Source organism: Macaca thibetana, chromosome 7, assembly GCF_024542745.1.
Source record: "Macaca thibetana thibetana isolate TM-01 chromosome 7, ASM2454274v1, whole genome shotgun sequence".
Taxonomy (NCBI): Eukaryota; Metazoa; Chordata; class Mammalia; order Primates; family Cercopithecidae; genus Macaca; species Macaca thibetana.
Window position 1 is genome coordinate 139,570,704 of NC_065584.1, and position 20,924 is coordinate 139,591,627.

A 20,924-nucleotide genomic window follows, 5' to 3' on the forward strand; every position below is an offset into this window, starting at 1 on the left:
ATAACTGGGTTTACCTCCTCTCCCTTTCTATTAGTTTTCATGCTGCTGATAAAGACATACCCTAGACTGGGCAATTTATACAGGAAAGAGGTTTAATGGACTCACAGTTCCACATGGCTGGGGACGCCTCACAATCACAGCAGAAGGCAAGGAGGAGCAAGTCACATCTTACATGGATGGCAGCAGGCAAAGAGAATGAAAACCAAATGAAAGGGGAAACCCCTTTAAAATAATCAGATCTCGTGAAACTTATGCACTATCGCAAGAAGAGTGTAGGGGAAACTGGCCCCATGATTCAATTATCTCCCACCGGGTCCCTCCCACAACACATAGGAATTATGGGAGCTATAATTCAAGATGAGATTTGGGTGAGGACACAGCCAAACCATATCACCCCTCCTTCCTTGTCCTCCTTATTCATTATTTATCTGGCTATTCTTCAACATTTATCTTTTCATTTTAACTCTAGAATCAGTTTGTATAGTTATAATCTTCAAATACACACATTTTTCCTTTTATTGGATACTTTTTCTTGTCTAGTTATTCAACCAGTAATTCCAGAGTAATGTTAAATAACAAAGGCACATACCAGAAATTTTAGTAATAAGCATCTGCCCAATACTTTATTGTCAACCAAGAGACTGAAAATTATTTTACATTTCTTTATTCTTCCTCTCCTATCCTCCTCAACAATTATGGAAGAGGCTTACCAGTCTTTGCAACCTTTACACAATTCCTTCCCAACTCTCAGTTTATTCCTGCTACTTCACCAAGAAATGTTACACTCTTCCCATACACATGAACACCCAGGTCTACCCTCTTACCTTTGATGTCAGAGGCCACATCCTTTATCTGTGTTCTGAATTCCATACCTTAAGGCTTCATCTGAGACTTTGTTCCCTTCAGTCTATGAACATACTCAGTGCTTCACTTTAGATTGAATGGGTGTGTAGCCAGCCTTAGAACTGTTTTCTTTACACCTATTTTAATGGAATACGAGATTGAACTGAAATCTTGGAAATATGATTCCTTCTCATTTTTCCTTCTTAGGGTTTATGATTCCTAGATCTAAGGGTATGTGTCTTTTATTATTACTGGAAAATTCTCAGCTAGTATGTTTTCATATAGTGCCTCTTCCTTCAGTTTCTCTAATTTCTCTTTCTGGAATTCCAACTAGATATAAGTTGGAGCGTTTTTTCTTCCCTCTATGTCTTTTAACCCCTCCAGGACTTTCTCCTTATCTCTGTTTGCTGAATTGTGGGTAATTTCCTCTGACCAGCCTTCTAGAATTTTCTCTTCAACTCTGTCCAACCTGTCATTTAACCTCTACCATTAAGTTTTGAATATCAATGGCTATATTTTTCATTGTTGGAAGTTTTTGGGTTTGTTTTTTTTTTTAATTCAAACCAGTCTGGTATCTTTAATATTGTCTTCTTTTCTGGATTTTTTTAGTTCCTTTCATGTTTGTGATTATCTTAAACACTTTGACTTTATGGTCTCCTTCTGATAAGAATATTATTTGAGGTTCTTAAATGCCAAATCCTGCTGGCTGTTTGGTCTGCTGGCCCTTGCTAATGATTGGAGGTAAGGATGAAGAAGAAATAGATTGTAATTTTTCATTGTAATCTCATCCATAGTAGGGTGTATTTTAGCCTGTGCAGAAATGTTCCATCTGCAAACATTTTTGCTGTGCTTCCACCAAGTAATCCAGAACAAATCACTTCTTTAAAATGTTAATTTTTGTTAATTTCTTGATTTGACATACCCAGAAAAATTAGGTATTATATACGTTAACCCTCAACCTGTGTTCAAGCAGACTTGTGATTGTAAATTTTCACAAGAGATTAAAGACATAGACGAGGTCGGCCAGGCATGGTGGCTCACGCCTGTAATCCCAGCACTTTGGGAGGCCGAAGCTCAGGAGTTCAAGAGCAGCCTGGACAAGATGGTGAAACCCCATCTCTATTAAAAATACAAAAATTAGCCGGGTATGGGTGGTGGGTGCCTGTAATCCCAGCTACTCGGGAGGCTGAGGCAGAGAATTGCTTGAACCCAGGAGGCGGAGGTTGCAGTGAGCCGAGATCATACCACTGCACTCCAGCCTGGGTGACAGAGCAAGACTCCATCTCAAAAAGAAGAAGAAGAAGAAAAAAAAAAACAGACCAGGTCCTGGATTTCTGTGTGTTTGGGGACAGAGGGCTGCAGTTTCAGCACCCTATTCTCAATAGGCCCAAGGTTTTCTTTATTAATTCTTTGTAGCCATTATAACAAAGCATCCTGATTACTGATACTGGCAAAACCAAACCAAAAGCAAACCACATTCAGCATCAGGTTGTTGTAAGTCCCCTCTGTTGTCTGTTTTCAAGGGGAAGAAGGTGGTCTTAGGGTATTGACCATATTTTTTTTTTTGAGAAATCAACAGTACATTTAAAAAAATATGTTCATACTTTATCCAGCATTATCTAAGTATTTTATAATGGAAGAGCTTATTAGTTATATAAACACCTATATTACCAATAACAGAAGACCTGGAAATACCACCATAGAGATTTCCAATTTATAAAAATACCAAGTGAAACACGTCTTAAATAGATTGTTAGTAATCTTGACATCAACTTCAAAAGATCAGAATTTATTTCTCAGAATTTTTTTTTTTTTTTTTTTTTTTTTTTTTGAGACAAAGTCTTGCTTCGTCACCTAGGCTGGAATGCAGTGGCAAGATCTCAGCTCGCCGCAACCTCTGCCTCCTGGGTTCAAGCGATTCTCCTGCCTCAGCCTCCCAAGTAGCTAGGATTACAGTCATGCGCCACCATGCCCAGCTAATTTTGTATTTTTAGTAGAGATGGGATTTCTCCATGTTGGTCAGGCTGGTCTCGAACTCCCGACCTAAGGTGATCTGCCCGCTTCGGCCTCCCAAAGTGCTGGGATTACAGGTGTGAGCCACCGCGCCCAGCCTGATAACATTTTAAATTACTTTTCCAGAATATGTTGTCTTGGCTGGCCCCTCAGTGAGCACCTAATGGAACGTGTATCCCTGAATTTCATTTCCTTTGGCATTACAACCTCTGGTATGAAACTTTGTGATAAGAAATAAAGTTACATTCACACACAAATTTGACAGACTAGACCACTTTATTATAGCTTAATTGGCACATGGTTCACTGAAGATACACTTCACTTTTACATAGGCTTGTAAATAGAAAAATACATTGATGCACAAAAAATATAGTACTTCAATACCAAACTAAAATGATTTCCAAAAAGAATACAGGTTATTTCAATAATTAAAGGTGGCTCTTGTGTGTGCACTATATCATGTATACACTTAATTGTATGTTTAAGGCCAGTGGAATCTATAGCTAATTACTTGGTTGGTTCTTGAAAACTGAAACATGCAAACATTCTTACGTTTAAAGACATTTAATGTGTTATTCTAACACAAATACACCATATAAAATATGCCCTGATATGTAGCTGTAAAATTATGTTGTACTCCACTGAAGTGTTATGGCAACTATAGAAGGCACTGCTGTGTGATTATGACCCTGCTCTTTTTTTTTTTTTTTTTTTTTTTTTTTTTGAGATGGAGTCTCGCTCTGTCTCCCAGGCTGGAGTGCAGTGGCGCTATCTCAGCTCACTGCAACCTCCACCTCCCGGGTTCACGCCATTCTCCTACCTCAGCCTCCTGAGTAGCTGGGACTACAAGGCGCCCGCCACCATGCCTGGCTAATTTTTTTTATTATTATTTTATTTTTAGTAGAGACGGGGTATCACTGTGTGAGACAGGATGGTCTCGATCTCCTGACCTTGTGATCCGCCCACCTCGGCCTCCCAAAGTGCTGGGATTACAGGCGTGAGCCACGGCGCCTGGCCGACCCTGCTCTTGAAATGTCTAAATCTTTTCCTCACTAGCATATACAATTCAAATGCACAGGCCTCAGTGACTTCTTTGGAATTTAAAAGAAGCCTTCATTTCAAGGATAGAAATATGCAAAATTTTACCACCCATGGCTAAGTATGTTATGGGAGCAGTGGAAGGACAGTGGAAAAAAAAATAATTTTTCATTATACTTATATTTTTCCTTTTTTAAAAATAAATTTAGGGGGTACAAGTACAGTTTAGATACATGAATATATTGTGTAGTCGTAAAGTCTGGGCTTCTAGTGTAACCATCACCCAAATACACTTGTTTTTTTCTAATTACAGTTCTACCAAACATTTGCCACCACAAAATTTATTTTTATTCTTTATTTAAATTATAGTGAGTGATATTTCTTCCTAAATAGCCATTAAGATCTCTGGAAGTTTTGATCTACTTTATTCAAACCACTTTAATAAATAAGACTTTTCACCTAAATGAAATACCTTTGAATTTTATAAACAACTTCCATGAAACATATATTAAAACCACCTTAAATCTGGTATGAAGACACTTTGGCAATACAGCAGAATATATGATCTTGGCAAGATCCAGCAAGTACAGTAAATGCTCATGAGCTCTATGAAAAATAAAGCTACAGAATACTTCATTTTTCTTTTATTGAACTACAGTACAAATATAACTGCTTCAATATGAACTTCTATCTTCCACCAAATAGCAAACAGGCATCTTATGTAATTAAAAACTAATTACTTCAATTCCACCAATGGAAAAGCAAAACAAGTCGCAAATATCAACAATACAGAGCCTGCTGGTAAAGACAGAGATGAGTAATTTATAAGCTAATTAAGCTGCAGCCTGAGGATGCCAGATCAACATTATAAATATGAAGAAAAAGAAACTAAATATTTACTCATCACAAATAATTCAGCATAAGCACCAGCTGTGTTCAGATGTGGCCAGCACATGGGCCAAGTATAAATGTACAATCACAGTGAACTAAAGCCATAAAATCTAGTTTCCTGACCCTTCAATCAACCATTCAGAGCAATGGGAATATAGCAGGGAGCCAGAAGTCCCACTTTGGTTGCTCATAATACATTAAGCCACCCTGCCCCACCCCAATCCCTTTCCCACCAACAACAAAGTCACCGTGAACATACAATTGGTCAATCCAGTTTATCCAAGGTCTATAGATATGTCCATGATTTGTCTTATATTCATGTTAAATAGAATGCTTACATAAAATTAATACTCAAAGACATTGAGCTGATGTGCATGTATATCCTTATTTAACACTCAAGTGGCTTTAATGGGATTTTAGAATGCTACCTATGACATGAGGCTTTAAATCTGGACTGACGACTGTGGCAGTTTTATAATTGCATGTAAGATCGTAAATGTAAGACTCTGGGCCTACCTACATTGAGGCAGGTGACAGTACCCTCATTCATTCTACATAATAAATACACTCTTCTGTGACTGCAAAATTCTAAAATCTTGAATGATTTACTATAATAGGCTAAGGCTTTATAAGGCACTTTTGGCTCTGAAATATTTCTCCTAACTCTCAGGCTAAATCTTAAAGAAATATTTCAAAGCTACAACAAATTTATTTTAAAACCAGATGCTTTATTGGTAGGTCTAATGGGGATAGTGAGAAGCAATTTGTACACAATGCCCATTAATCTCTCGCTGTGCCATGTATCAATCATAGAGAAGATCCCAGGCATGGGCCACCTCAACTACTATGTTGCTTACTTGACTTCTCAACAGCCACATGCCCCTTTCTCCTTTTCTTCACTTAACTGATCCATAGAGGCATGACCATTTGATCGCACCACTCCTTCAGGAATCCAAGACTTGTCCACACACCGCTCCATTCGCTTCATTATCAGGTCCAGAAGCATCTCAATTGCTTGGCTTATGTTTGTCCCATTGGCAGCACTAGTTTCAAAGTAGGGGATTCTGGAAGACAGAGACAACTCAGGTAACAACATGTGGAGGGAAAGGACAGTGACCTTTGCTCTTGATAATTCAAATTAGAGAATCGATAGAATACAACTATACAAGGTGACAAACATTTTACCACCCCAGAATACATTAAAAAGTGAAAAAGACAATAAAATACTCACACTGCATTTCTAGTAGATATGCAAAACTGGAAATTTTAGACTCTTCAAAATATCAATTTTCGGTTGGGCACAGTGGCTCACGCCTCCCAGCACTCTGAGTGCCCCCAGGCAACTTCGCAGGCATCGATCCTCCCACCTCAGCTTTCCCAGTAGCGGGGACCACAGGCGCACACCACCAGGCCCGGCTAATTACTGTATTTTTTTGTAGAGACAGGGTTTTACCATGTTGCCCAGGCTGGTTTCGACTCCTGAGCTCAAGCTGCCCACCTGCCTCGGCCTCCAAAGTGCTGGGACTATGGGTGTGAGCCGCTGCACCCGGCCTAGTTGTAAGAATTTAAAACTTGATTCTTGGTATGAAAGCTGTTTAAATTCCTCTATGTGAAAAGTAAAACTTGAAAACTGTTAGAAGAAAAATAAGAGACTATCTTTTTGACATTAAGACAAGAAAGGATTTCTTAATATAGCCACAAAAGCTCAAACCACAGAGAAAAATTTCGATAACTTAACAGTGTTAAAATTTAAAACTTTGGTGCCACAACATATATCATAAGCAAAGTTAAAAGATAAGCGACGGGCCAAAATACATGATATTTCATATAACTTACAAATGGGTTAACATCCAAAAAAATAATTCCTCAAAAGAATTAAAGTAATAAACAAGATAATACGAAATAGACTAAGGATATGCACAGGAAATTCTAAGAAATTACATTTATGAAAAAACGTTCAACCTTACCCAAAATAAGGGAAATGCACATTAAAATAATGGTATATTAACTCACACCCATCAGATTGGCATACATATAAAAATTTCCCAATATCAAGTATTGCCAAGAAGAAGAAAAGAGGAACATGCATTTACTGCTGATGTAAGTATAAATTGTTATAACTACTTTGGAAAATAGGACGGTAATATCTGGTAAAACTGAAACATGCATGCACTATGACCCAACAACAGCCCTTCTGGGTATACACCTAAAGCAAAGCCAAGGCATGCTGATGGGCAGGAAGTGAGTTACAGGGATACCTGGGACATCAGCAGTCCCTCAGTCCTTAGGGCAACTGAGAAGGTCTTAGGGCAGCCAGAGTCCCTGAACCAGTCTCCTCCAACCTTGAGCAGCCTTATCTATTTATCCCGGTGAGCTGCACAAATATTATCATTTTCTGCAGGTGTCATGCTATGAAAAATATTGAGAAACCCTGTCCTGGAGCAGCACTATCCAACACAACTTCCCACAATGACAGGAACTTTCCATATCTGTGTCATCCAGTACAATAACTACTAGCCACATGTAGCTATTGAACACTTGAAATGTGGCTAATGCAACCAAAAACGTGACTTTTTTTTTTTTTTTTTTTTTTTGAGACAGGGTCTCATTCTGTCACCCAGACTGGAGTGCGGTGGTGCAATTTCAGCTCACTGCAACCTCTGCCTCCCAGGTTCAAGTGATTCTCGTGCCTCAGCCTCCCAAGTAGCTGGGACTACAGGCACATACCACCACTCCCAGCTAATTTTACCATATTGGCCAGGCTGGTCTCAAACTCCTGACCTGAAGTGATCTGTCTGCCTTCCCTCCCAAAGTTCTGAAATAACAAGCGTGAGCTACCACACCTGGCCAAAAAACCTGAACTTTTAATTTTAACTGAAATAACTACATGTGACTAGTGGCTATCATACTGGATAGCGTAGCCCTAGAGAAGCTCTCATATATGTACACATGGCATCGTCTAATGGAATAGATATTGCAGAACTATTTGTAATAGGGAAAAAATTAACCTAAATGTCCATCTATAAGTGCATGAATACTGATATTTTTGTACAATGAGTTATACAATGCTCAAACTGTATCAACTTGGCAAAAATTAAATGTTGAATTAAAAAAACAACTTGTATGATACAAGATCATTTGTGTAAAGAACACAAAATAATTACACATCATTATAAAACCATCTATGTAGTAAAAGTATAACTCCTTGGACTAGAAATATATAATTTTGACTGCTTTTAACTAAAAGTAACAGAAAATTGTGGCTCAAATTGGCATGAATCACAAGTAGGAATTTATTGTCATGCATAATGAACACAGACCTAGAGTTTCCAGTGTTAACTCGGTTGCCGAACAGTAGAAACAAAGAACCTAGATTCATCTCTTCCTTCTGTTCTGCCATCCTCCACGTGTCACCTTTGTCCACAGTCTGACTCCCTTCATGACCCCAGAAGTTAAAACATTCCAGGCATCACATCTCAACACACCAAAGCTCCAAGGAAAAAGGGACTCTCTTCCTCTGTGTGCCTCCCTCAGGAAAGAGGAAATCTTTCCCAGAAGTCCCTGGCAGACTTTCCCTCATGTCTCACTGGTCAAAACTGTATCACATGCCAATGCCTAAACCAAACTCTGGCGAGAGGAATGGTACACCCCCATCACTGGCTTAAACCAATCAGTCTGCCTGGACTGGGGACTGGCACCTGCCTCTCTTAAGTAGGACGTCCTCTACAAGCAGAGTAGATAGCTAAAGGAAATTGGGATTCTATAAAGAAAGGCATGAATATTGTCTAGGCAACCAACAACATCTGCTATAGGAAGTAAATATAGTGTGGTTCCCTCTGAGGAGGTAGGAAGGAGAATGGAATCAGCAAGGAATTTTATAAGGAGCTTCAATTGTATCTGTAAGAAAACTTTATTTTTCATTATGCATAATATCGTTTCAGAGTCAATATGATCATTTAATACATTGATATAACTTGTAAAGATGAGTATACTTGGGGTAGCCATAATCTTAAATATTTGTCTTTCCACATAGAACGATTTAAATTTTTCTCTCCTAGCTATTTCAAGATGTACAATAGATCGTTGTAAACTATAGTCACCCAACTGATCCATCTAACAATACATCTTATTTCTTCTGTCAAACCATATATTTGTACCTATTAATCAAGCTCTCTTCATCTTCCACTCCCTCCTACCCTTCCTGGCCTCTGGTATTCACCAATCTACTCTCTATCTTCATGCGATCCACCTTCGTAGCTCCCACATATAAGGAAGAACATGCAACATTTTTCTTTCTGTGTTTGGCTATTTCACTTAACATAAGGATCTACGGTTCCATCCCAGCTGCTGCAAATGACAGGATTTCATTCTTTTTATGGTGGAATAATATTCCGTTATATATATAAACCATATTTTATTTATCCATTCATCCATTGATGGGTACTTAGATTGATTGTGTATCTTAGCTATTGTGGATAGTGCTGCAATAAACATGGGAGTACAGATAGCAAACATCTTTTTGATATATCTGATATATATCTATATATATCTTTTGGAGATATATATATATATCCAAAAGTAAATAAAGCTTACATAAAACTTATGAGAAAACTTCCACTAATATATATACACACATATATACATATATACACATACACATGTATATATACATACACATATATATACATATATATACATGCACACATGTATTAGTGGAATTGCTGGATTATATGGTAGTTCTATTTTTAGTTTTTTTTAAAAAAACATGCATACTGTTCTCCATAGTGCTTATACTAATTTACTTTCCCACCAACGATGTACAAGGGTTCACCCTTTTCTGCCTCCTCACCAGCATCCACTGTTGCCTGTATTTGGGTTTTTTTTTTTTTTTTGGCAGGGGTGGGGATTACTGCCTATATTTTGGACAAAAGTCATATTAACTGGATGAGATGTTATCTCATTGGGGGCGGGATTACTGCCTACATTTTGGATAAAAGTCATATTAACTGGATGAGATGTTACCTCATTGTAGTTTTGATTTGCCTTTCTCTGAGTAGTGATGTTGAGCATTTTTTCATGCACCTGATTGCCATTTGCAGATCTTCTTTTGAGAAATGTCTATTCAGATCTTTTGCCTATTTTTAAAACAGATTATTGGTTTTTGCTATTGAGTTATTTGAGCTCCTTTTATATTCTGGTTATTAATCCCTCATCAGATGGGTAGTTTGCAAGTATTTTCTCCCATTCTGTAAGCTGTGTCTTCATTTTGTTGTTTCCTTTGCTATGCAGAAGCCTTTTAGCTTGATATAAATCCCATGTGTCTAGTCTTGTGTTGGTTGCCTGTGTTTTGTGGTCTTATACAAAAAGTTCTTGTCCAGACCAATGACCTGGAGTGTTTCCCAAATGTTTTCTTCCAGTAGTTTCATAGTTTCAAGTTTGATATTTAAGTTTTTAATGCATTTTGAGTTGATTTTATATATGGTGAGAGGGGTCTAGTTACATTGTTCTGCATGTGGATATCTAGTTTTCCCAGCATCATTTATTGAAGAGAATGTCCTTTCCCCATTGTTCTTGGCACTTTTGTCCAAGATGAGTTGTCTGTAAAGGTATGGATTTATATCCGGGTTCTCTGTTCTGTTCCATTGGTCTATGTGTCCGTTTTATGCCAGTACCTGATTTGGTTACTATAGCTTTGTTGTAAACTTTGAAGTCAAGTAGTATGATATCTCCAGCTTTGTGCTTTTTTCTTCAGGATTGTTTCGGTTATTGAGGGTCTTTTGTGATTCCATATAAATTTTAGGATTTTTTTTCAATATTTGTGAAGATATTATTGATATTTTGATAGGGATTGCATTGAGTCAGTAAATGGCTTTGGGAAGTGTTATTTTAACAATGTTAATTATTCCAGTCCATAAGCATAGAGTATTTTTCCATTTTTGGTGTCCTGTTCCATTTCTCTCATCTGTTTTTATAGTTTTTTTTAATAGTTTTCCTTGTACAGATGCTTCACTTCTTTGGTTAAATTGATTTCTAGGTATTTTACAATCTTTGTAGCTATTGTAAATGAGATTGTTTTCTTGGTTTCTTTCTCAGATTGTTCCCTGTTGGTGTATATAAATGCTAATGATTTCTGTATGTTGATTTTGTATCCTACAACTTTACTGAATTTGTTGATCAGTTCTGTTGTTGGGTTTTGTTTTTTGTTTTTTTTTTTAGTGTAATCTTTAGGTTAGAAAAACATTCTTAAAGCAGGCCTGTGGCAAGGAAGGCCCAGAAAAGTTAAGCGGTCTGATCAACGTCATTCAGCTAATAAATGACAGAGAAGCAAGCAGGTTCTTCCTGTTTTCCTATACAGCTCCTCATATACTATAGTACATCTTGTAAAACAAAATAGGAAATGTCTTCTCAGTGTTTAGTTCATAGATTACTGATTTCCAAAACTATTAACTAGAAGAAAAAAAATTGGGTGAATTCAAATTTTGCAACATACTATTTTATTAAATGAGTTTTCTGGACTATAACTTTTTTTTTTTTTTTTTTTTTTTTTAGCTTTTCCCCCTTTTTTGCTTCAGGGATTTCTTGCATATTCTCTTCAGAGTGTTCTGGTTTGCCTGAATTGAAACAAGCTGATACATATGAGTCATTTAAAATTGAAGAAAATAATAACAAAAATTATTTCTTGAGCTACCCAGTACTATGTGTCTTACATGCATGATTCACTAAATATAACCCCTACTGTATTCAGGAACACAGTATTCCCATTTCACAAATAATTAAGGCTGAGAAAGATGAAAGGAACTTGCCCAATTCACAATGCTACAAAGTAGTGGAGTTAGGATATGGGTCCACAGCTAATTCCAATGCAGCCAGTTTAACCATAGGTTCTACTGGTTCCAAACTAGTATGAGGGCTTTGAAAATAAATAAATCTTATGCACCACACAAGAAAAAAACGCTGGCTTTGGGGAGTAATCAGAGGTCACTGGCCACGTTTATCAAAGGCTTTGCCACTTACCAACTCCAGACTATATTTCTGGACCATACACTTGAAGACATTCTGAATTTTACAGCATCAAGATCCTCAAGAGCATCAAATCTTTTTTTTTTTTTTTTTTTTTTTTTTGAGAGAGTCTCACTCTGTTGCCCAGGCTGGAATGCAGTGGCATCATCTTGGCTCACTGCAAGCTCCGCCTCCCAGGTTCAGACCATTCTCCGGCCTCTGTCTCCCGAGTAGCTGGGACTACAGGCGCCTGCCACCATGCCTGGCTAATTTTTTGTAATTTTAGTAGAGACGGGGTTTCACCATGTTAGCCAGGATGGTCTTGATCTGCTGACCTCGTGATCTACCCGCTTCGGCCTCCCAAAGTGCTGGGATTACAGGTGTAAGCCACCGTGCCCGGCCCATCAAATCTTAAGTATACATTTGTTTTGTTATCCAGAGACCTGTGGTACAGGGGTAATTTTTAAATAACTCCCAAAGCATTGCTTCAAAACTGTATGGCTGTTTTTCACATAATCTTGAGAAATCAGTCTTCTTGTCGAAGTCATCCTTTATACATTTGAGATGGTCTCTGCAACAGGATTAATCACCTGAAAAATTCATCTTGCTTTTCAATAAAGCCATGAAAGTCGTGATAACATTGTATTTCCTTCAACCGTTGACTTCATTGCGACCATTTGTGAGGAATCTAACCAAAATGCTCTTGGATATCAAAACAACAAAGCAAAGTTATTTTATCATCTCAGGGAGTCCTGCAGTTGAATTCAGTAAAGTATTTCTTAAATTTATTAGAACTTTAAAGTCCTCCACGATTACTTTTCTTAAAGAATGTTTTTGTTTTTCTGTATTCTCACAGCATGTTAACAACTACGTCAGTGACTCTGATTACAATTTACTTTACTCTTTTATTCTTTCTTGGCCAGTAACAGCTTCTATATGAGAGCTTGGTAAAGTTTTCTTTTTTAAATTCTTAATGCTTTTACAGATCTTTTCAGAACTCTTTCACTTCTGACGTTTCTAAGAAGCATATTTAGATTAGGGGTTCCCAATCCCCAGGCCACAGACTGGTACCAATCCATGGCCTGTTAGGAACCAGGCCACACAGCAGGAGGTAAGCAGGGGGCCAGCGAGCAAGCAAAGTTTCATCTGTATTTACAGCTGCTCGCCATCACTCGCGTTACCTGAGCTCTGTCTCCTGTCAAATTAGCAGCATCATTAGATTCTCATAGGAGCACAAGCCATATTGTGAACTGTACATGTGAAGGATCTAGGGTGCACTCTCCTATGGGAATCTAATGCCTGATGATCTGTCACTGTCTCCTATCACCCCCAGATGGGACTGTCCAGCTGCAGGAAAACAAGCTCAGAGCTCCCACTGATTCTACATTATGGTGAGCCGTCTAATTATTATATACTATAATGTAATAATAATAGAAATAAAGTGCACAATAAATGTATTATGTTTGAATCATTCCAAAACCACCCTCACCTCCACTGGTCCATGGAAAGATTGTCTTCCACGAAACCGGTTCCCGGTGCCAAAAAGGTTGGGGACCACTGATTTAGAGGATATACGTGTAGGGACATAAGGCTATTTTTCCATTATGATTCCTCAGTAATGCTGTCTTATTATTTGATAACTTCCTCCAGGAGGTGATAAGGCCGTGCAACTGAAACTCTGCAATTCTCTGTTTTAGCACAGCTATTAAAAACTGGTTCAGAAACTATCACCTCATTTGAGTGTTTATCCACCCACCTGTGAGTTCTGCAAGGCAGAGTTGCTCCACTAACTCTACCACGCTCATCTTCTGTCATCCTTTCATTTGCTGACTCTAAAATATCTTAATCAGAAAAAAAGTTTGTTGGGAAAAATGACATGGTCTTAGCAGTTTTTAAACTTCCTGCTTGCCTCTTAGTTACTGTCAATCTTTTTTCCTCCATCTTCATCTATCGCCTTGCCCACAAAATGAAGATAATGCATCTCTGTCCCCCGCTAGTCACATGTAATATTTGATTAACAACTTGAAGAGGCAATCCTTTGTGACTGGAGTCAATATGTGTTTATTTATCAAGAATCTATAATATTATTGAGCTAAAATCCTAGGGATAGTTTGTGATGCCATTGCTACAAGAATAGAATTTTAGAACAAGATTTTTCAAAATGTAAATAGTTACATTTTCTTCATTATGATCTTTCTCAGTTATAGCCATTAAAAATCAGTTAATGTCCACAGAACATTTCTTATACTTAAGGAGAGGGCTTGACCATTCTATCACTTTTCAGAAATACATTACATGAAAAAGCAGTTGAAAAACTCAGATCTCCCCCAACAGAATTGGAAATATTTTTAAAAGTAGTTGAACAGTAAACTTTTTTAAAATACTAAATCACAATAACATATACTTCATTTTAAAAATTCTCTCAAAATCAGTTATAAATATCTTTCCAACTCCAGAGTCTCCAGCCTCATTTGATTCCTTAATTTTCCTCCACGGCTCCTAAAAATTACCTCACCATCATTTTTGAGGAATAAATGAGAAAACATAGTTGAAAGTACTTTGAAAACTATAAAACCTATTCATGGAAGTTATCGACAGCATGAATCAATGGTTAAGAGTTATAACCTCAGGCCGGGCATGGTGGCTTATGCCTGTAATCTCAGCACTTTGGGAGGCTGAGGCAGGTGGATCACCTGAGGTCAGGAGTTCAAGACCAGAAAGCCCGTCTCTACTAAAAATACAAAAATTAGCCAGGCATGGTGGAGGCCTGTAATCCCAGCTACTCAGGAGGCTGAGGCAGGAGAATCACTTTAATCTAGGAGGCGGAGGTTGCAGCGAGCCGAGATTGCGCCACTGCACTCCAGCCTGGGCAACAGAGGGAGACTCCGTCTCAAGGAAAAAAAAAAAAAAAAAAAAAAAAAAAAGTCATAACCTCTGGAGTCATGCTGCCTGGATTCAAATCCTAGTACTACATCTGACCGACTGTGATTCTGACAAAAGCTTAACCTCTGTGCCTCCGCTGCTTCATCTGTAATACCAAACAACATCAGTGTCTTCTTGTAAGGATTAAATGAGTTAATATTTAAAGCACTTAACATCAGAACCTGACACATAGTACAAACAATAAATGTTTCCTATTTACAACACAGAATTGGGTTAGGTGATAAAAGCTTATTTGTTATTATGTTGTTTAAAACTCAGAACACAGCCAGGCACAGTGGCTCATACCTGTAAAACCCGGCACTTTGAGAGGCTGAGGCAGGTGGATCACCTGAGGTCAGGAGTTAGAGATTAGCCTGGCCAACATGGTGAAACCCCATCTCTACTAAAAATACAAAAATTAGGTGGGCATGGTGGCATGTGCCTGTAGTCCCAGCTACTAGGGAGGCTGAGACACGAGGATCTCTTGAACGCGGGAGGCAGAGGTTGCAGTGAGCTGAGATGGTGCCACTGCACTCCAGCCTGAACAACACAGGGAGACTCTTTCTCAGAAAAGAAAAACAAAAACTCAGAATACATCATCCCAAAAATGCAATGTCACTAGCAACATGGTAAACATTAAATTCTCAGTCTGTGTGTTATGTGAAATAAAAATAAAAATAAATTTGCAGACTAACCAACAAACATTGGTTTAATCCACAATGTAGTTGATCTATAAAATCCACAATACTGCTCTAATTCTGGTACCTGGGACCATGCCTCCCTACATCAGAGATGCTGCACTCAGACCCGTCCTGGCCAAAGTGCTTCATGCCCCAAAGCATTTGCCTCCCTCACTCCTCATCAAACTCCTCACTTCCCAAGCAATCTTCATTAAATGCTGGAAGAAAATGGATCTTACTCTACTGATTAATACTGAGGTCTAAATGACTGATGCTTCTAGCAGAGCTGTGAGCTACTGTCCACTGTTTATTAACTTAAGCAAATATTTAATTGGTATAATTTCAAGGTATAAGAGTTCTAACTTTTCAAGTTACTCATGCTAAAAGATGCACAATATTAACAAGACATAGTTTAGACTTGTAACTCCAAATTCAAGTAACAAACTTCTTTCAATTAAAAGTATTATTTTCTTGCCATTTGTAAACCTCTAGGTCATGGGACCACGAGTCAGGTTAACAACTTTAAAATCTTTAGAGTAATCATTCAGAGTTTTCTGAGCAATTTGAGGCAGTAAGATTTTCATTTCTACAGGAATAAGTGAATAGAGTTCACTCCACTCTCAGCACTGTGCCAGAGTAGTATTGAGCTACAATCTCATCTAGCAAACTAGATGAGAGCCATAGAAAAGACCCTGAATTAAGACTTTCTTTCCACAAGAAAATCATGTTCCAGGCTGGACGCAGTGGCTCACCTGTAATCCCAGCACTTTGGGAGGCCGAGATGGGTGGATCACTTGAGGCCAAAAGTTCAAGATCAACCTGGCTGACATGGTGAAACCCCATCTTTACTAAAAAAGAATACATAAAAATTAGCTGGGCATGGTGGTCCACATCTGTAGCCCCAGCTACTCAGGAGGCTGAGGCAAGAGAATCGCTCGAACCTGGGACGCAGAGGTTAGAGTGAGCTGAGATCGTGCCACTGCACTCCAGCTGGGTGACAGTGCTAGACTCCAACTCAAAAAAAAAAAAAATCAAGAGAATGTATTGTCCCCATTTTAACCATAGAAAGAGTGCTATTGTTCCTTCTCTCCACATGGTGGTGCTAATGTAGCACCACCATGGAGCCCTACTGCGAAAGCCAAAAAAATTCAGTGCTGCTAATCGTATTATCAGTCTGTAAGCGGCCACTTAAAGGCCATTTGGAGTACATGCAGACCATCAATTATAATGCATTTTCCAAAACTAGATTAATCATAAATTTTTAAATAAAAAATTTAAGTAAACAGATTCAAATCATTGAGAGGGGCATGAGCATTTGCAGTTTTTCACCAAGATCTTGCTTGTGGCGTAGGTCAGCATTCTGATTTCTTTTCCATTATTTATTCTCACAAAACTAGAAGATCCTAAATCTCAGTCAGAGGTTGCCAGGAATGACAGCAAGTAGGTTTGGTGGTCAAATGGCTCTAGATATTTGGCTCCCATGCGGATCTAGAAATTATGAAGAAATGTCTCACTGAAGTGAGAAGTGAGTTTCACACTACTTTTCATAGCCTGTTGGATGCTAATTGAACAACATTTCCAGGAAATAGCTGGTGTGCTGACTGTTTGAACCTGGGAGATTGTGGCAAATGAAATCCAGATCCTCTACTGAGTTAAATGGAGCTCTGCAAATTAGTCTTTTATGTTTGATTATGGCTTATTTGTGTACTTTTTGAACATGCCCAATGCTACAACACTAAGTTATTTCTCAAATCAAGAAAAGATGTAATCAAGTTTGTAAAGAATTAAACTATTAGAGATCAAGCTATTTGTACCACATTTCATCTAGTTCAAACTAAGGAAGACACGGAGCATGCTGTTGAACTAAGCTACTTGAAATCCCTGAAACGATCCATACTGATATTATTAATGTTGTAAATAAATATTTTTAATTCCTCTTTCATTCCAGAAACTCTTGAGCATCTTCCTCAGCAATAACCAGCAGCCTTCAGTAGGGAGAACAACATCTTAAATTTGCTGCCCTTTTCTTTGCACAGCACACAAAATATGTACATTCAGTTGTCATTCTTAGTTCATATTCTTTTTTTCTTTTTTTTTTTTAAGAGACGGAGTCTCACTCTGTTGCCCAGGCTGGAGTGCAATGGTGCGATCTCGACTCACTGCAATCTCTGCCTCCTGGGTTCAAATGATTCTTCCGCCTCAGCCTCCCAAGTAGCTGGGATTACAGGCACCCTCCATCATGCCCAGCTAATTTTTATATCTTTGTAGAGAAGGGGTTTCACCATGTTGGCCAGGCTGGTCTCGAACTCCTGAGTTCAGGTGATCCACCCACCTCTGCCTCCCAAAGTGCTGGGATTACAGGCATGAGCCACCATGCCTGGCTTTAGATCATATTCACATTTTTCTCTATTTTCCTCAACCCTGAATCAAGAACAAAGGCTTATTATACCACCAACCATCCTCTGTGACTAAAGTGTGGACAGACATTTCAATGCAATCACATTTAGTCACAGAGTGAAGCCCTTGTCTGCTCACTTGTGGTTGGTGCTCCTTCACTACCAATGCCACAGTCCCTTCCCAGCCTACATCATAAGGGATGTAATTAACTGGGAGAGAAAAAAATCTTCCTCTCTTTAGCATGGATTTTCCAATGAGAAGTCATTGAGCATATTTCACTCATTCATGCATGGCACAAGTAGACAACTGGTTCATATCCTGTACCAGATTGACTTTGTCCAAAGAAAATATCGCTAGCATGCTCACCTGTCAAGCAAAATATCTGCTAGCGTGCGTATGTGATAGGAACTCAAAGCGTTGTCTTGAACCAGCAGCAGCAACATCTGGAAACTGATCATCAGTGTAAATTTCTGGGCTCCAACCCAGACCTACTGAATCAGAAACTGTGGGGGCCAGTGTTCAGGTGACTGATTCGGATGCACACTGAAGCTTGAGATCGAATAGTACCTTCTAAAAGAGGAATGTTGCCAATATTTCATTCTGCTTTCTCTTCTATTTGTCACTGACTTCGTAGCTATCTCTTTAGAGTGTTTCAGGAACCATGTGAACTGTAATCATTTGGCTGGCAGGAGTGCAAGTTTGAACAACTTTGTTTTGTTCTCTTCTCTAACTTCATTGACAATATCACTCAATATAATACATTAGAAACCATTATGTCGCATTTGTTCCAGGAAAATTCAATTGGTTTACCATAGAGATCACTTTGATTTGTTACGAAGTGACCTGAGAGCTTCATATTACAATTTAACCAAGTTTCACAGCAAAAACAAAACAAACAAACAACAACAACAAAAAAAAACATGGAAAATTAGGGGTAGACTCAGGTCACAAATTTTTTTTTCTGATATTCATTATCGTGCATACAATTTGCCCTTTACATTTTTGTCTGTTGTAGGAAGTCCTCATTCTCAAATTTACTTGTCCCAGCACACACAGATTAATATTCCATATTCGTACTGCAGTGTTCTTCATTAGGCTTACAAAGTTCTTCTGAGACATGGTTTTTGATTCTTTGAATGCATGTGTATTCCAGAGAACCACTTGTAAACCAATGATCTGGGGGTTTTTTTAGTTTGTTTATTTTTGTTTGTTTTTTAAGACCAAGTTTTGCTCTTGTTGCCCAGGCTGGAGTGCAATGGTGCGATCTTGACTCACTGCAACCTCTGCCTCATCAGGGTTCCAGCGATTCTCCTGCCTCAGCCTCCTGAGTAGCTGGGATTACAGGTGCCTGCCACCACACCCAGCTAATTTTGTGTATTTTTAGTAGAGATTGGATTTCACCATGTTGGCCAGGCTGGTCTAGAACACCTGAACTCAGGTGATCCACCTGCCTTGGCCTCACAAAGTGCTGGCATTGCAGACGTGAGCCACCACACCTGGCCCCAATGATCTGTTTTTATGAATTGAGAATAGAAGACAGCAAAATAGTAACAAAATATAATATAAATTTATCAAACAACATACAAATTATATGAAGACATGCCATAAACTTTATCCTGTTTTCTGACTGTTAGCACATGGTTAAACTGAACAACATAGTCCTTTAGTGCATGTGCAACCAATGTAAATGTTATAAGAATAATAATTATTTTCACAGGTGTTTTGTTTCAAAGTTATATGCCATATTTGTGAAATGCATGTGAACCAAATTGTTCCATCGTATTTTCCTCTGAAAATGTCAAACAGCCTACCGAACTACATGTTATGCTTTCTGTATATCCTAAGGGACTCTGTTTCCAGCCCTTTTCTTTCTTCAAGAGTTTCAATCATTATCTGCTAAATCACCTTTTCTCATTTTAATCCAATTCAAAAACTATAGATTGAGCTTCTCTCTAGGAAATACTCCATAACCATGGTGACCTGGGCACAGGTCATCCCTCACATACCCCATATGACAGAAGGCAAGGTTAGGTTCTATGATACCAGACAGGCTGTGGAATCCTAAGAACCAGGCACAGGAAACAAGCAAAGGGCTGAAAAAGCCCACAGGGACAAGAAGTCAAGCCTGACCCTCCCCCAGTACTTGAGAATATACTTGAATGTGCTTGTTTGATCTAGTTAACTCCTCTAACTGCCTTTTTCCTTTTTTTTTTTTTTTTTTTTTTTTTTTTTGCATTTACTGACATACTCTCAAAAGAATGCTCTAGATCCATGGTTTCCATTGCTTCATCACTTACTTCCTCCTTACCCATTGCAACACACCTCACAGCTTCAACACTTCAGTATTCTCTGTGGTATTTGATCTCTCCCTGTTTCTTTTCTACTGCATTACATGAGTGCCTCTCAGGGGAGCAGGGGGGCATTTCAGAATGGCCGGTAAGGCTCTGTCAACCTCCACCTCAGAATCACCTAAGTCACGGGTTCTCAACCATTGCACATGAAGATCACGTGGGGAGCTTTTAAAAGATACCAATGCCCAGGCTTTGTAATAAGTCAATTTGGCTAGGCTAAACAACATTTCCCAGAATTCCCTTTCTGGTTAGGGTAGGCCACAAAAGAGATTTGGGGGCAATTTTGGGGGTGGGAAGTGAAGCAACATCCATTTCATAGCCCTCATACATTGTCGCTTATCTGCTGACTCATCTTGTTGGCATAAACCTGCAACTAGACCTGCACCTGGGCCAGGTGAATGTTGTTAGCCCTCTGACAAAGGGCCCCAGTTTCTGCAGGACACCCACACCAGCCAGGTCAGAGGCAACAGGAAGTGACATCGGTTTTAGTCCCTCACCATGGGCACCAGCTGGTTCTCACTTTTTCCATCTATCCCCCACTTTACATTCTTCTTCCCTTCCTGTCTGCCTGTCCTGTCCTTCAAACTTCAGCATCAGACACAAAGACAACACCTTACAGAGACTACTTACCCAGCTCCCACAATTGCATATGCTCAAATTCCTGTAACAGAGCCCTTCATGTATAGGTACGCTTCTTCAGTTGAACCCTGCCCGAGAAACTCCTCCAGACCAATTATGTCTGATGATCAGAGGTGAAGCCCAGACGTGAGCATGGGTTAAAAGTTCTCTG

General features: G+C 38.8%; 2 protein-coding genes across 7 annotated transcripts in view; one reads left to right on the forward strand and one right to left on the reverse strand.

Annotated features, from left to right (window-relative positions):
- The window catches only part of PIGB (phosphatidylinositol glycan anchor biosynthesis class B), a 210,878-nt gene that overhangs the window by 52,179 nt on the left and 137,775 nt on the right, over nt 1–20,924 (forward strand). The window lies entirely within an intron of this gene.
- The window catches only part of RAB27A (RAB27A, member RAS oncogene family), an 88,739-nt gene continuing 70,928 nt past the window's right edge, over nt 3,114–20,924 (reverse strand). For all 6 annotated transcript variants that reach the window (XM_050799802.1, XM_050799808.1, XM_050799807.1 and 3 more), the window contains one exon: nt 3,114–5,849. In XM_050799802.1, coding sequence (XP_050655759.1) covers nt 5,651–5,849 — 199 coding nt within the window. In that variant the 3' untranslated portion in view covers nt 3,114–5,650. The remainder of the gene's footprint in view (nt 5,850–20,924) is intronic.